At 33.0% G+C, this 18,180-nt stretch overlaps 1 protein-coding gene across 2 annotated transcripts in view; it reads left to right on the top strand.

Moving 5' to 3' along the window:
• The window catches only part of Mib1 (MIB E3 ubiquitin protein ligase 1), a 161,979-nt gene extending 144,154 nt beyond the window's left edge, over positions 1–17,825 (top strand). For both annotated transcript variants that reach the window (XM_071602863.1, XM_027935671.2), the window contains exons 16-21: positions 1,553–1,734; positions 3,816–4,008; positions 5,872–5,950; positions 7,826–7,939; positions 9,578–9,678; positions 13,591–17,825. In XM_071602863.1, the coding sequence (XP_071458964.1) occupies positions 1,553–1,734; positions 3,816–4,008; positions 5,872–5,950; positions 7,826–7,939; positions 9,578–9,678; positions 13,591–13,731 (810 nt within the window). In that variant the 3' untranslated portion in view covers positions 13,732–17,825. The remainder of the gene's footprint in view (positions 1–1,552; positions 1,735–3,815; positions 4,009–5,871; positions 5,951–7,825; positions 7,940–9,577; positions 9,679–13,590) is intronic.
• The last annotated feature ends 355 nt before the right edge of the window (positions 17,826–18,180 follow it).

The raw sequence follows: 18,180 nt of genomic DNA, 5'->3' as shown, positions 1-18,180 counted from the left end.
TGGCTCAGTGGTAGAGCGCTTGCCTACCATGTGTGAGGCACTGGGTTCAAACCTCAGCACCACATAAAAATAAACAAACAAAATAAAGGCATTGTGTCCATGTGCAACAACAAAAAAATAGAAGTAGCATTTTATTATTTATCAAGGTAGAAGACATTTTGTCTCATATTTAAATGTAGACACTTAGGACTTATTTCTTTACTTCTTTCCATTTCAGTTTATTTACTAGTAATGTTATTTACAAGGACATATCCACTATCCTATAATATCATCTCATTCACAATAAAATTTCTTTTGGTTTTGGGAAAAAAAGAAAAAAGTATTTAATACTAATTTTAAACATTTGCTTTTAGTGTTTAAAGTTTTTTTATTGGTATTTATTAATTATAAGTAACATTAGCTTTCATTTTCTGGGTCTTCTTTTTTTTTTTTTTCCACTGCACACAATTGTAGCACAACTTTTCATTTCTCTGGTTGTACACGACATAGCTGTCACCCATTATGTGCAGTCATACATGTGCCTAGAGTAACGACTCCATCTCATTTCCACCATCTTTCCTGCCCCCATGCTCCCTCTCCACCTCTCCCTCCCCTTTGCCCAGAGTTCATTTTCTTGCTTGTGGAAATTCAGTTCCTGTGCCATTTGTTGAAGACTGTTTATTCCTACTGAACTGTCTGTGTACGTTTATCCAAAGTCAATTAACGACACATTTGAAGGTCTCTTTGGATTTTGTTCTTTTCATCTGTTTTTAGCTAGGTGATGCCAGCTCAACTGTCTTGATTATTGTAGCTTTATAATGTAGAAATAAAATAGTGTAAGTTGTCCAATTTTCTTCTTCTCCCTCAAAGTGTAGCTATTCTAAGTCCTTTAGATTTTCACATAAGCATTTGAATAGTTTTTTAAAATATAAAGCATTCTGAGACCAAAATGTTTCAGAATTGCTGTCTTATTGTATGGCTGTGGGTGTATTTTCTAACTCCTTTGTGCCTCCCCTTTTTCTCATTTTAAAATGGAGAGAGGGAAGTATCTGCCTACAGAATCTGCTATAAAGATCATGGAAAGTATTTGATGTAGTATAGTACTGAGTACATTATAGATGCTCAGTAAATTTATAGTTAGTTTCTTTTCTCAGCGGTCTTTCTCTTCATTATTTCAAGTTGGTTTCTAGCATCTCCAGAGCCAAATTGAAGAGAAAAGAGAACTATTTCTTCAGTATCTCAACCAGAAGTCTTGTTGTTGAGTTTTATTGGCCTTAATTGACCTGATTGGGATTGTGTATCTGTCCCTGAACTACTTACATAGGTGGGGCTATGATTGGACTGAGCCACTTTTTCCACTGTTACAACTGGAGGATAAGTCAATTTTCAAATTATATGCCTATGAAAATTGAGGGATGTAGGGGAAAGAGGACTGAATGATAGAAAGGAAACTCATAGATATTCACCACTTGTGCTCCTGTTCAAGCACACACATATGTATATAATATACTATAGTAATAATTGATAGCAGACTCCTAATGAAAAAATCATGGTTCTTTTCATTTGATTTCAGTTAATAATGGGACTTGGTACCCAGGGGGCAGAGAAGAAGAGTGCAGCATCTATTGCCTGTTTCTTGGCAGCCAATGGCGCTGACCTTAGCATTCGAAATAAGAAGGGTCAATCTCCACTTGATCTCTGTCCTGATCCAAGTCTCTGCAAAGCGTTGGCAAAGTGTCATAAAGAAAAAGTCAGGTGTGTATTATTTATTATCATAAACTTTAATATTCCATAAAGTATCATGTGGTTATATAATAGAGGAATTGAAAGTATCTTTATCTGTACAATTCCTGTATCCTTTTGTTGTTCCTTTCTTTCCTGAAAAGTATCTGTTATTTCATGTTGTTTTCCATGTTGTTAAGTGTACTGCTTTATGCACAGTATGTTCAAGATACTTTTCTAAAACTACTGATTTTCTAGGAATGTATGTGTTAGAAGAATTTATCTGTAAGAAAAGGTGTTCAAAACCAGCCTCAGCAAAAAGGAGGCACTTAGCAACTTAGTGAGACCCTGTCTTTAAATAAAATACAAAATAAGGCTGGGGATGTGACTCAGTGGTGGAGTGCCCGAGTTCAGTCTCCGGTACCAAAAAAATGAAAGAAAGAAAGAAAACATGTTACTAGTAAATTTTCTGTGACATTAGATATATTTAAAATTTTAATATTTTTCTAAGAGGGACAATTTATATTTTATGAACAAAATACATCTCATACTAAACTTGGTAACAATTCTAGCATCCTGAATAGAGCCTGACAGGCACTCAGTGAAGTATCAATGAAGGATTGAAACCGTGAACAAATAAGGGAAACCAATTCCTTGTGGAGTTTTCTCTAAAGATGATTATTTCACATTTGCCTTTTTTTCTGAAAGTAAAATATGTCAGTGATATTTTTATGATTTAAATATTTTTCTTATGAGATATTGTAGATATACAAAACACATCTCTACTGTTTTATCCTAATATTGCTGTGCAATATTATCGCCCTTTATGTCCATTTCTTGTTGCTAAGCATTTCAGTGGATATCCCTTGACCTTTGTGTTCTGTTAACTTCTCATAATTTATGTGTAGTGATGAAATGGCATCTCTTAGGAACCCATGCATAGAGCTGTGTTATTGGCGAATGTGATATAATGAGGTATATGTATTTAAGTGTATACTTAAGGAATATTAAATTCTATTACAGAAAGATGCATCTATAGATAGATACAAGGTACTATAATAATAGTGTTTACATAAACCTAGAAACACTGTAATAACTTTTTATCAGTGGAGCCAAGGATAGAACCTGTGTGTTTTCATGAGTTTCTGAAGCTTATGGTAGAAACAGTACCTTTTCTGTAGGTGTAATTAGTCACACATATGTATTTCTGTGTTTTATATCTATATTTTTATAGATATATTTTGTCTTTCTGTTACATAATTTTATACTCCTTAAGGATAAACTTAATGAAATGTCCAAAAAGAAGCTGGAGTGTCATATTTTTTGAAGTGTTCTATAAGTTGTGGACTCTGGTAATGCTTCATCTTGTCTTTAGTTAGTATAACTAACATGGTTGCTAGTTAGAATTTTTGTTTTATTCCTAGTCCTCCTTCTGCTTTTATATGTGTGTATGTGTGACACACAACAGATTCTGAGTATTGTTTATGTTAAAATGTTTTTTATTTCTTTGTTAGAAGATTCATCCTTTTCTATTGAGTGAGGAGGATTCATGTAGTTCGAAGTTTGAAATAATAGTAGAAGCAGATAGAGATGTATATATATAGATAGATAGATAGCAAAATACGATATACAGGATTTCATATAAAGATATTTATATGAACACTTGATTTTTTTTAACATAAACAATTGTTTTTGCATATACTAATAGTGCTGTGGATTTTTTTTTTCCGAGAGAGAGAGAGAGAGAATTTTTTAATATTTATTTTTAGTTTTCGGTGGACACAACATCTTTATTTTATTTTTTTTATATGGTGCGGAGGATCGAACCCAGCGCCCCGCACATGCCAGGAGAGTGCATTACCGCTTGAGCCACATCCCCAGCCCTGCTGTGGATGTTTTAAAGACAATTAATGAATTTGTTACTGAAATTTAAAAAAAAAATTAGTTATAGATGGACACCATACCTTCATTTTGTTTATTTATTTTTATGTGGTGCTGAGCATCCAACCTAGTGCCTCACATGTGGTAGGCAAGCACTCTACTATTGAGCTACAACCCCACCCTGTTACTGAAATATTTTGACGGGCTTAATTTGGAATATTTTCCTTTATTAGTGGTCAAGTGGGTTCTCGGAGTCCTTCTATGATCAGTAATGATTCAGAAACCTTAGAAGAATGTATGGTGTGCTCAGATATGAAGAGAGATACTCTTTTTGGCCCTTGTGGACATATTGCAACCTGTTCTTTATGTTCTCCACGAGTCAAAAAATGCCTCATCTGTAAAGAACAAGTTCAGTCCAGGACAAAGGTAATTTTTTTATGTAGTATTTTATCATTTTATGAAGTTCTGTAAATAATGATAGAAGAGAGTATCTAATATGATTTGTTTAATTTTGTTCTTCCAAATAACGTTTTAAAATATAAGAATGTATAATTTATACATTTATTAGGAATAAGAATTTCTGAATTTATTGCTGGTTTACAGTTTTATCTTAGTTTGCCAACATAATTTATTATTTGAATGTAACTTTTACTCTCAGAAAAAATTTTTAGCTCAATGTTTTTCCTTTTTTATACCTAAAGTTTTACAGTTAAAAAATATTACCTACTGTTTTTCTTCCAAAGCCCTCTGTAACCTAAAGATTTATGTAAATCTACTTTATATTGTATACTGTGAAATTTTCAAACCTGTAGAAAAGTATGAGAACTAAAGTGCCCACCCAGCAGTTTTGCTGGGTTGATTTTAGAGTGTTTGACTATAAAGAAATAGTGACCCCAAGTGGTTAAAAGGCAGTGAACATATTCATGAAAGTAAAACAAATAATAAAACTGGTATTTTGTTGGATTTGGAAGCATGGATTTTATAGCAATTAGAGAGTTACAAACACATGAAAAATTAACACGGACCATTTCTGTTGAAATTGCAAAAATAAGTTTCCAAAAAATGCTAACAAGAAAAGTATGAAATAGTCATTTTCTAAACACTGCTGGAGGCTGGGAGGCCATTCTGACATATTACATGCTTTCACTTAATAATTCCACTCCTGGGAGGAAAATTATGCTTTCAGAGATTTTTTTTTTTTAATGGGAGAATGAGTAAATATATGGTTGTTAAATCAATTTACTATATTATCTTAAACTCTTTAAAAACAGTGTTAGATGATTCAGTGTTGGGGCTAGATTTAGAATCCAGCAATAATAGGGTCCTAACTAACCATGTTTTACTGAATTCTGTTATTACTTCAACTATGTAAATTCTGTGTACATATTGAGGCGTAAGTTGAGAAAGTTGGGGAGGGGGCGTGTGCAAGAGTACACTTGCACATGGGTATGCGAGAATGCATGTGAGCATATGCTTGGAATTTTGGGAAGTTATAGGTGGGTGGTAGTTATCATTTTTGGAGAGTAGTTTTAAATGACACAAGAAAGAGCTAAATATGACCTTGTGTTAGAAAAAAAAAGAATGGGTAGTAGACCAATGTGAAGCCAAGGGCACTAGAGATTGGGTGAGGGGAAAAAGGAAACCAGAGCCAAGGTCGTTAATAGTCACACATCAAAATTGAATTAATCTAGTAGATATGAAGAGAGGAACTAACATTGAGAGAAATTATAGAAAGATTGGAAGACTTGTAGTTTAGGGAGAAAGAATAATCCAAAGCTTTGGGCCCCAGGCAGTATGGGAATTGACCAACTTCCAAAATAGTGTGCTTTTAGAGTTCCTTATATGTACGTAACAGAAAAATCCCTCTTGAACTTTAACAGTCTGATTCATCTGGCTAGATTTTTATTAATGTTATATATCTATCTTCTCTTATTTATTTTTATACTCTGATTTGTTCATTATCCTATCAGTTCCCTTTCAAATGTAGTTTCTGGAAAAAAAATTGAAGTCCAGACCTTTCTTCTTGACTTCAGAGGAAGTGAAGTTTTTCTACATGATTTTTTAAGTTGGGAAGGGAGACTAATGCAGAAATAGCACCTGTTAAGGTAGAGTGCATAAATATGTGAAAATGAGCAACTAGGAAAGTAGAAGATAGAGGGGATGTGTGTGTATTAAGGACAGAGAAATGTAATACACATTTATATCCTGTATTTGAATATAAAAGGAGTTGTTAGAGTTATTAGATTTATCTGTAGTTTTTTACTCTGTGCTTTTGCTTCTTCCCTGTAGATTGAAGAATGTGTGGTATGCTCTGACAAGAAAGCAGCTGTTCTTTTTCAGCCTTGTGGACACATGTGTGCTTGTGAGAGTAAGTAGCCTGTATGAAACTTCCTCAGTTATAATTACAACAATATGAAGTGAAACAAAATTTATAGAATATATATAGAGATATATATATTCAATCTCTCTATATATTCTATCAGACTGATAGAATATCAGACTGTCAGCTATTTTCCTTTGCTTGGAGTAGTAGATGAGGCTGAATATATTCTGTTGTATCAGTTTGGATTTTTTAAAATAAATTTAAATTTATTCTAAAATGTTATTTATGCATTTCAATTCATAGTACACATATAGAGCACAATTTTTCATGTCTCTGGTTGTATACAAGGTAGAGTCACACCATTCATGTCTTCATACATGTACTTAGGGTAATGATGTCCATCACATTCTACTGTATTTCCTACCCCCATGCCCCCTCCTTTCCCTCCCCTTTGCCCTATCTAAATTTCTTCTATTCCTCCTATGCTCCCTGCTGCCCTCATTATGGATCAGCATCCACATATCAGAGAAAACATTTGGCGTTTGGAATTGGCTTAATTCATTTAGCATAATATTCTCCAGCTCCATCCATTTACCTGCAAATGCCATGATTTTATTCTCTTTTAATGCTGAATAATATTCCATTGTTTATATGTACCACAGTTTCTTTATCCAGTTCATCTAGTGAAGGGCATCTAGGTTGGTTCCACATTTTAGCTATTGTGAATTGTGCTGTTATAAACATTGATGTGGCTGTGTTCCTATAGTATGCTATTTTTAAGTCCTTTGAGTATAAACCAAGGAGCGGGATAGCTGGGTCAAATGGTGGTTCCAATCCCAGTTTTCCAAGGAATCTCCATAAATGGGATGAATTCAAACTTTCCATATGGCACCAGTTTGCAGTCCCACCAGCAATGTATGAGTATGCCTTTTCCCCCATATCCTCAACAAAACTTGTTGTTTATATTCTTAATAACTGCCATTCTGACTGGAGTAAGATGAAATCGCAGAATAGTTTTGATTTGCATTTCTCTAATTGCTAGAGATGTTGAACATTTTTTCATAGATTTGTTGATTAATTGAATATCATCTTCTGAGAATTGTCTGTTCAGTTCCTTGGCCATTTACTAATTAGGTTATTTGTTTTTTCGGAGTTAAGTTTTTTGAGTTCTTTATATATCCTAGAGATTAGTGCTCTATCTGATGTGCGTATGGTAAAAATTTGCTACCAAAATGTTTGTTCACCTCACTGATGGTTTCTTTTGCTGAGAAGAAGCTTTTTAGTTTGAATTCATCCCATTTATTGATTCCTGATTTTATTTTTTCTGCTATAGGAGTCTTATTAAGGAAGTCGGGGCCTAATCTGACATGATGAAGATTTGGGCCTACTTTTTCTTCTGTTAGTCACAGGGTCTCTAGTTTAATGCTTAGGTCCTTGATCCACTTTGAGTTGAGTTTTGTGCATGGTGAGAGATAGGGACTTAATTTTATTATTTTGCTGCATATGGATTTCCAGTTTTCCCAGCACCATTTGTTGAAGAGACAATCTTCTCCAATAAATGTGTTTGGCGCCTTTGTCTAGTATGAGATAACTATATTTATGTGGGTTTGTCTCTGTGTCTTTACTATTGTCTTTACTATGTGTCTCTATTCTTTACTATTGGTCTACAAGTCTACTTTGGTGCCAATACCAAGTCGTTTTGTTACTGTTGCTCTGTAGTATAATTTAAGGTCTGGTATTGTGATGCTGAGGATCGAACCCAGTGTCTTGTGCATGCTAGGCGAGCACTTTACCCCTGAACCACAATCCCAGCCCCTTATTAATGTTTTAAGTGTAAAATTTAATAGAAATAAGTAGCAAAAGGCAATATTTTAATTGATGCTTTTCCTTGTAAGACATGTTTGTGTTACCAATTTTCAGACTGTGCTAGCCTAATGAAAAAGTGTGTACAGTGTCGGGCAGTAGTTGAACGGAGAGTGCCTTTCATTATGTGCTGTGGAGGAAAAAGTTCAGAAGATGCCACTGATGATATCTGTAAGTGAATTTTCTTAAAGCATTTTCTTATTTGCTTTCTTGTTGGGATTTGCTTGAATATCTCTCCCCATTTATTTATTTTTTAACAATTTTTAAAAAATATTTTCTAGTTGTTGACGTACCTTTATTTTTCATTTATTTATATGTGGTGCTGAGGATCGAACCCGCTAGGCAAGTGCTCTGCCACTGAGCCACAACCCCAGCCCCACTCTCCCCATTTTTAATACATTGTTGCTTTATGAAAAATAAGCTAAGTGAGTTGGATCCACACAGCAGAACCAGTATAGTTTTCTGGTGCTTTCGTTATAATTTTGAGATTATAGATTATAGACCTTAAAATATATGTCTTTTGAGGATCCTCATGTGTGGTATAAAGAATATTGTATTCTTGCTTAAAGAATATCAGCAGTAGAGCGTTTGCCTGGCACATGAGAAATCCTGGGTTCCATCCTCAGCACCACATAAAAATAAATAAATAAAATAAAGGTATTGTGCCCAACTACAACGAAAAAACTAAATATTTAAAAAAAAAATGAATATTTGCTCTCTATTTTTAAGATAAAATTTTGGGTGATGCTGGAGGACGGGAAATCCAGGGCTTTGTGCAAACATGCTGTTCCATTGAGGTACACATGAACCCAATTTAGTGTATCTTGAGGGGGAACATCATATTACAAGTTATTTTTTCAGTTTGCAAAAATATAAACCTGGTTTCTTTATGTTGAAGGTCTCCAAGTTTATTTAAGTTGTTTGTATTTTATGGAATAGTAGGTATGCTAAACTGTAACATAGCAAACAAGTAGAAAGATGAAAAATAATTACTTTTTAAGTTTGATTTTGTCGTACTAGGATTGAACCCAGCCAGGGCCTTATGCATGTGGGGCAAGTACTCTACCACTGAACTACGTCCCCAATCATTACCTTCAGCCTTTTAAATAATACAGCTGTTTAAAATTATTTTTTGTCTTTTAGCCAGATGGTTTCTTTGTTATATAAATGTGTTTTTGAACAGATGAGAAAAAACATTATTGTACTCACTTCTGTCCAAAGCTTTTGTCTTTTTTCACAAATAGAGCAGAATAAAAATCCCAGGGATGACCAGGAGTAAAAGACCAAGAATACAGAGAATAGGAAACATGAAATTAAGGATTTCCCTTTATTTTTGCAGTCTACTGATAAAGGCCTTTCTTGAGTTCCTCATTTCATATCAGTAACAAGAAGCAAATTTGGACATAAAGAAAGGAGTTTTTTGTGTGTCTTCATAAAAATAATCTGAGAGACTTTAATTAGGACTGCCAAAACTGCTACCTGGTTTTTTGAGTTCTGTGGTATAGGAGCAGAGAAAATAAGCATGAAATATATTTGTGAACTTCCAAACAAAGCAGGAAGAGCCTTGGAAAACCTAGAAGTCAGTGGATTGTTGTCTAACAGTGTTAAATAAAATTAGAAATTAATGTGCAAGCCAGTATTTTTGAAGCTTAAAGAATGTAACTATTGTATCTATTGTCCAAGCATGAAAAATTTTTTAAAGATTCTTATATATAGTCTTGTTTTTAAATAAACAAAATAGTAATAATTTTAGAAATATCATTTTATGTTACAACAGGAATAACTAAAAATTTTTTATCTCTGTTATAGCAAGCGGGAATATTCCAGTGTTACAAAAGGACAAGGATAATACCAATGTCAATGCAGATGTGCAAAAGTTGCAGCAACAGTTACAGGACATTAAGGAGCAGGTAATGATTTTGTTATGTTGAACAGTAGTTCTCAGATGCTATGTGATATTTTTTGGTAAAAGTAGTTGAATTTTATCTAGGTAGCATAGTTTAAAGTATTGTATTACTTGTAGCATTTGAATATTTGTAATGAATAGTGTCAGAGTAGGAGATTTAGCCAGGTATTTTTCCAAAGTAGAAAACATGTAAATGACTAATAAATATGGGAAAAAATGCTCAACCATATTACTAACTAGGAAAACCACAGTGAGGGACCTTTTCAAATCTGTTAGAGTGGGGAAAGTCCAATCTAACAAAGAATGTATAGTAGCCATAACTCTTACACTGCTGGTGGAATATGAATTAGTGAAAACACTTTGGAAGATAGTTTGTCATTGCCTAACAAAACTGAACAGGGTATTGTTTAGGAAGAAAAACTTGGAAAAAATCATATATGAGGCATTTAAAGTTAAGGGTAGTGGTTTTCTTGACTGGAGGCACAAGGGAAGTTTCTAGAGCCAGTTATCAGTTTGTGAGCTTTTATGATTTATATATATATTTGTGTATATGTGATACTTTGATAGAAAGGAAAGAGAGAGAGAGTGAGTATTTGCATAGTAAAGCAAACGCAAAATTCAGAATGGTGGTTATCAATAAATGGTGGATGGAAGGGATTGAGGAAGTTGTTGAAGGGGTTTCAAAAAGTGAGAATAGCATTCCATACTTTAAACTCAGTTTTGGTTATGTTGTTTTTAATATCTTATACATATCAACAAAGAAGTATATCTACTCAATATTTAACCAAATCAACAAGAGAAAGAAACTGGTGAAATTTGGAGGTATGAGGTATGAGGTACATAAAAAAGCAAGTCCTTTTTTGTTTTGGCCCGGCCTTAACTGTTCATTCAGTTTTTTTTGCTGCTGTGACTAAAAGGTCTGACCAGAAAAATTTTAGAGAAGAAAAGTTTATTTGAGGGCCCACAGTTTCAGAGGTCTTAGTCCGTAGAAGGCTGACTCCATTCCTAGGGTCTTAAGGTGAGGCTGAACATCATGGCAGAAGAGTGTGGTGGGAGGGAAGCATCTCACATGGTGATTAGAAAGCAGAGACTCCACTCTCCAGAGACAAAATATATATCCCATAGCCACACTCCCAATGAACCACTCCCTCCTGCTACACCCCACCTGTCTCCAGGTACCACTCAGTTAATCCCATTAGGAATTAATTCACTGATTAGGTTAATTAATTCACTGAATTAATTCGCTGAAAAAGTTATAACCCAATCATTTTTCCTCTAAACCTTCTTGCATTGTCTTCACACATGAGCTTTTGGAGGACACCACATCTAAACCATAATACTTACCGTTTGACCCAACAGCTTATTCTGGTTCAAAGGTTTGAGCAGCAAAAATGTTCTTTCTGTGATTTAGCATTACATCAGTATAACTATGCAGTTATAACTCAGTGAGTTCACTTTCTGAATTTATAAGAAAGTAACGTAGTCATAGATAGTAACCCAAGATAATGAATCACCACTGGTAACTAGTTTAGAATTGACTATAATGTATTTATTAGGCATTTAAACACCCATATGAAAAGATGAAAACTTTGATTGCATTCATTTTCTTTTTTTAAATCCCATACTTAGCAATTGTTATATAGTAAGTATAGATAAATAGGATTTTAAAGGTTCTTAAGTAGATCGAAACATATCTGACTCATTCTGATACAAAATAAAACATTTTAAAGAATTCTGAAGCTTCTAACATCTCCGTTTTTTCTCATTTCACTTAAAGTTGATCTTTTTCTTCTATGAAAAGCATTTTATCTTAGTATGAATTTAAATTTTGTGGATTTTTTGTTTGTTTGTTTTATTTTGCAGTGCTAGGGATTGAGACTATGATCTAACATATGCTAGGCAAGTTCTCTACCACTGAGCTATATCCCTAGCCTTTTACATTGAATAATGAAACTTTTTTTTCCCTTTTACTAATTTATACATTTTATTGGAATAAAAGGTGAAAGATTTATGTTGTCTGAAGAGAAACCAGAGTATTATATGCACTGATGAGACTTAACTGAATTCTCTTATGGATCCTAAAAGAATAAATTCAGCTCTACTCTTTTTTTAGTGGTGCTAGGGATGAAACCCAGTGCATTGCACATTGCTAAGTAAGCGCTCTTCCATTGAGCTGTAGCCCCAGCCTTCAGTACTACTTACATCCAAAGTTTAGCACCCCAAAACAAGTTTATTCTTTCTTAAAAATCCATATGATCATATTTTATCACCTTAGTATTTAAGTAGTTTTAATCAAACTAATTTTCTGAGAAATGTTGGGATTTCTTGGAGGAACACCTATTAAGGTTAATTAGGAAAACTAAAGAAAACATCTGAATAACTCTCTTCACTTAAATATCTCATCTTTCTATTACCACCTGTCTCTTTAACAGACAAAAACTGATATCAGCTGTAATTAAGAAAGTATTGATATTAGCTAGGCATGGTGGCACATGCCTATAACTCCAGCAACTTGGAAAGCTGAGGCAGGAGGATCCCAAGTTTGAGGCTAGCTTCAGCAATTTAGTGAAATCCTCTCTCAGAATAAAAATATAAAAAAGGACTTGGGATGTCTGGTAACATAGCTCAGTATTCAGGTACTCCTGAGTTTAATCCCAGTACCAAAAAGAAAAAGGATATTAATATTAAAGCAATAGCACAGGCTACATAGATATATTTACTTTTAGAAATAAGAGGAGTTATTAATTATTTAGAATTCTAGAAAATTTAGTGAAAATGAAACTGTTTTAATGATGCGAAAAAGGTGGTTTGGCTTTTTCAAAATCCAAAAAGATGTGATTTTTCTCTAGCTTTGCTTTTTAGATGTAACAGTTTGCCTTGGAGGAGCGTGGTAAACAATTTAAACCACAAGTCTTTTTTTTTTTTTTTTTAAACATTAATCTCTGGTATTGTCAAAGTTGGTAACTACATTGCCGTATAAGCTTCAAACCTATATGTCTTTTTTTTTAATAGTTTTTTTTTGTTGTAGTTGGGCACAATACCTTTATTTTAATGTGGTGCTGAGGATAGAACTCAGGGCCTCACATGTGGTAGGTGAGTGCTCTACCGCTGAGCCACAACCCTAGCCCCTTATGTCTTTTAATCTAGACATTTTTGCTTATGTATTTTTTTCTGTGTTATTAGGGAAAAGATATAATTCAGAATGAAGTGTAGTATTAAGGTAAAATTTGTTATAAGATTAAATATGTTTTTGTGAATAAATATGACTTCCTAGAATATTTTCACAGAAGTATACCTAACAAACTAAATTCTTCAAGTATGAAATTTATTAATATGTAGCTAAGGGTAATTATTTTTAACTTAAGGAATCTGCATTGCTAGTAGAACAGTATAGCACATTTTAAGAGTAAGAGTTCTGGGGCTATGTAATCTGAATTTATATTCTGGCATACTGCTTGCCTTGAGGAAGGTTTGAACCTCATTAAGCTTTAGTTTCCTTGTTTTTTTTTTTTTTTAAACACAGGAGTGATGATAGTACTGAGATTGTATGGTATCTAGCCTCATTCTGGCAAGTGTTCATCTCTACACTGCTCCCACCCTCCAATACACCTGATATGTGGTAGTGTTTTCGTGCAAGAGCAGCTGAGTAGGACTGTTTTCATCCCTTTCCTTTGTATTTTGGTATTTGCATCTTTTGTTTTATATTTAGTATTTACTTTATGTAGTACTTTGTATATTATCTCAATAGAACAACCAGTATTTAGATTTTATAGGGATAACATTTTAAATTTTTGAAAAGCAACAAAATTATTTGAAACAACAACAAAAAAATTAATGACATAATGGAGTTGTCACATAGTACATTTTAAAATACAAAATGTCTCAGCATTTATTACTTTATTATCTCACATTACAGACAATGTGCCCTGTGTGTTTGGATCGTCTGAAGAATATGATTTTCCTCTGTGGCCACGGAACATGCCAGCTCTGTGGAGACCGAATGAGTGAATGTCCAATTTGTCGCAAGGCTATTGAACGAAGGATTCTTTTGTACTGACTAAGAAACAGAGTGTTTTGTTAGCTAAAGTATGTGGTCATGGGATCTTTGTAAGCTTTTAAGCTAGTTGGAAGTTCTAATGAATTAATTTTTAATATCATAGTTTCTTTACTAGAGTACAATTTGACTATCAATGTACTAGAAGAACAAAACTCTTCAGTTTTGATATCATGATTTTTGTTTATTTCTTCTTTTAAACTGGAAACATTAAATCCATGGTAATTCATAGGTAATTTCTTTTTAAGTTCTAAGGGGAAAATCCTTTAAGGATCTCCTTTTATTTTTCTTTTTATTGCATTTTCTCTTAAAATTTATAAATTTGTTAAACTCAAAAAATGTACTTCCATGTACATTTGTATCTTTCAGTTTATTATGATTTTATACAATGAAATGGCATGGGTACTCTGAGATGTAATGCATCAAGTGAAAACAGCAAGTTAAATTATTATGTCACATGTTAAATGATAAAATTATACTACAAATTCCACATGATTAAGGGACTATTGAAGAGAAGATTCTGTTTTTAAGATAATGAGAAGTTATCCAAATGTTTGTTTCTGAAATCTTAGTATCATTGGAAGCATAGATTAAGAGAATATTGACCCTGCGTTTACCTTGTTTTCTAAATTTAAAAGGAAAACTGAATCAGATTATAGTTTTAAACAATCATAGTGAAGAACTGAAGAGGGGGGCAATAAAAAAGTACCTATTAACTGACCATTAACAGTTGCATTTCTAATATAAATTTATGCAGTCAGCCATTTAAAAATATCTGTGAAAAGTGTACTTCAGTTTTCCCTGTGATTACTTATCTGGGCTTGATCTAAACAGTACAATGATGTAGCCCCATTTGGGCCTCTGAGGTTCTATTCAGCTTGAATTCCTTGTCCAAAGGCAGCAATTTTTTCCTCTCTGTATCTATTAATTCTGACAGTATTACTGATTTTACCTTCATCAAAGGCCTTACTTCCATTATTCTCTCTCAAATAGTAACTCCTTCTATAATGAAAACAGTTTCTTTATATCTACAGATGAAGATATTATTTAAACTGCCAACAATATCCAAGATACAGTAAATAACTTAATAACTGATACTTGTTTAGAAAGAGTACCCAGACATTTATAGAAATATGTCTGATTGCCTGTATAATATTGGGGGGGGGGTGCACACTTGACTCTAGAGCTTCTAATTGTTTTCTCTCCTTTGAATGAGTGATCTTTTGTATCTAGGGTAAATATATACATAAATGTTTTGGGGTTCCTTGCTGCTAGATTATTAAAAAAAATCAGCTGTTTACAATAATACCTACTATGTACTGTGTATAAGCATACTTCTAAGTATAGTGGATTTTTTTTTTGTAGTTTTTTTCGCCCTTTAAATCTGGCTAGCTTTTCTTATTTCTGTTTTTCTTCTGTAACACCTGAATGTGAAAATATGAAGTGTCTAGCCCTCATAGCACTGTTACTGGCTGTTTAATTATTAGCTGGCTGCTAATGATTAACAATCCCATATCTGTGTTTAGCTGAGTAATCTTTATTATTTTGAATAGTAAAGTTTTTATAAATTTCAAATTTGAAACTTTATGTTGACTATTCAGTTATCTAGAAAGGGGCCACTGAGACTATTTTTAAAGTATATTTTGAGCTTCGTTTTTTTAAAAAGATGGTGTTCACATAGGGAGACAGACTTATTGCAAATTTGAAAAAAGCAGAAGTAGGGATTTTTCTTTTCTTCCAATTCATAGACCACCCATATTTCCACTAGGTCAGCAGGTAAGAAGGGAGCACCTGGCTGACTCTTGTAATTTGGCCAAACTGAGAACTGTGGAAAGGCTTAGTTGTTTTTCATTGAAGTCTCTTTTGTCTTCTGAAGCTGCAGTGCTAAAATTTATATCCCTAAAAGGCAATATCATCTTCCAAGCTAATTTAATTATTTCCATCATATGAGAAATTGTTTTCTATTATAGAAGTTATAAAGTGACTATAAACTTCAGTGCTAAATACTTGCAGACTTTATCTGTATCACTTTGAAGTTTGTTTAATAAATAGAAAATGTTTTTCTTCATGTTTTCAAGCACCTAAAAAATTAATGTTTTTTGAGTTTATGAGAGAGAATAAGATTAAGAATTTAATCATTTAAGTGACTTTTCTCCAACTCACTGAAACTGCTACCTCTTATATGTCTTTTAGCAGTACTTTGCCAATTAGATGTTTCCTTCTCATTATGTAAACCTTTTTTATCCTGTGTTTAAAAGAACTGTTTTCCTAGAATCATTTAAAAAAACATGCATTTATTTAAAAAATGTATTTATTGAGCTTCAGGGGCTAGATACACAACGTTGGAAAAAAAAAGGGGTGGGGGTCAGCCTCTTAGCACTCACAGAATTTATTGTGTGGCAGTTGTATATTTGAAGTCCTGTCTGTAGAGGAAAGAAAGAAATCCAAAGGCACTGATAGCATTGCTTCCTAATGTTTTAGAAGACTTGTCAGTGAGTAATATTTGGATTCCCTTTCTATGCCCCCTCACCCTCCCACATTTTCTTCTTTATTCTTCTAAGACTGTCAGCTCTGTTACTCCAGACACACACAACTTACCAGATGGTGCTATCCTAATTGTATGTATTCACATCATTTAACATTTTTACTTATATTGTATACATATTTAATTTTGTCAGGAGCAAGATGTTCAAGAAAAGATAATTTTGTATTAGTGAAGGAACTTTATTAGAAAAGTGTTTAGCTGGACGAATTATGCTTGAAATATTTTTAATTTTAAACATTGCGAATTAACCAGTTAGCTATTTGAAGCATAAAATTAATTGATAGATAATATTGCAAATAACTTTGTCATATTTTTTAATGGCTTTAGCCATTTAGAGCATGCTAGCATATTGAAATGTTTGTTGCTTAAGATTTTTGTCCAGTTCAAATTTCAAAGCTTGCTGGGTCATTTTTAATGCACTAGAAACATCCTGCCTAGTTATGTGTTGCTTAATTGCTGTTCTTTGTTTATTCTGAATTCTGGACCCTTTTTGGACTAGGAATTAATTAAACTTAAAAAAAATGAAGAGAACAGGAATGAGTCAGGGCATTGGGGTTGCAAAATGTGGGAAACAGAAAAGTTAAAGTTTGAGTGTAGAAGAAAAAAAGAGGATCATGTAGATTTCATCAAAGCATTAGTGAAGAGAATATGCTTAATTGAAGAACAAAACGGGTGTCTTAACCAATCATTTAGTTTAGTTTAATCGGCAATTATTTTGTAAATTATAGACTTTAACAGCTTGCTTTTTTTAATTCAAAAGGAAAGCACTTATCCTCTCAGTGTCTAAAAGTGTTTTATAGTAATAATTTGTATAAAAATTGAATTTTGGAATAGATTTTTTTGCATTTTTTATTGTGGTAAAAAACATAAAATTTGCCATCTTAACTGTTTCTAAGTGTACAGTTCAGTACTGTTAAATACATTCACATTGTTGTGAAACAAATCTCTAGAATTTTATCTTTGTAAAACTGAAATGTTTTACCCAGTAAACAACTCCTCTTTTCTTTCACTCCACTGTGGAATGGAATTTTGACCACCTATAAATTTATTTAGTAGTTAGTGATTTATTTAGTAGTTAGTGTTTGCACACTCTGAAGTCATGGTAAACGTCAAGTCTCTAAAATTTGGGGCAATAGCATTTCTCTCCCTCTGCCCCAATTATTATTAATAATAATTGGGTAGGTTTTAAATGCTTGTTTATTGAAAGAGTTTGTTGTTTCATTTTGAGTCAAAGGGGAGAAACATATGTTAAATATCACAACTAGGTAAACTTGGAATTTGTAGCAAATTGGGGGGAGGTAATAGACTTTCACAAATTATGTGTGCCTTGTTGAAAATGTCCATTGTCTTTAAATTTACCATCAAAGTTTCAGAATATGTTTTTCTCTCAAAAACGTAACCTGATTTTACTTGCTTGAATATTATGATAGGAATGCTTACTGATATTACTTGATAATATATATCCTTGGAACTTTAACACACACATATATATTAATGGCAGTATTAATGATTCCACTTGTACTTTAAAGCATTAAATTTGAGGAAACTTTAATGTCTTGTGTATAGTGCTTTACTACAGTGAGGGGGGAAATTCTTTAGGTTGAGCTTCAGTGTACTGATAAATGGTTAGTAGTGGGTTAAACTGTAGTATAAATGTAAACTAGATGGTGGAGCTGATGCATTAAAATTGTTAAGTTGCATTTTCTACCTCCTTTTCTGTCAGAGTATTACTTTTTCCATCATTTTTTCTTATGTGTGGTAAAGAGGAAATGAGAACCTGAGATTAAAATTGAGATTTTTATTTTGTTGGGAACTTAAGTGGTAGGTACAGGAGAAGTGACTTGTCACATTAATTTGGTGCCTGAATCCATAACTATAAGATAATTGATGTGTACAAAATGTCTTAA

This window comes from Marmota flaviventris, chromosome 16 (genome assembly GCF_047511675.1).
Source record: "Marmota flaviventris isolate mMarFla1 chromosome 16, mMarFla1.hap1, whole genome shotgun sequence".
NCBI classification, from domain to species: Eukaryota; Metazoa; Chordata; class Mammalia; order Rodentia; family Sciuridae; genus Marmota; species Marmota flaviventris.
The sequence above is the reverse complement of the archived record's forward strand: the minus strand, read 5'-3'. Positions and strand labels throughout refer to the sequence as shown.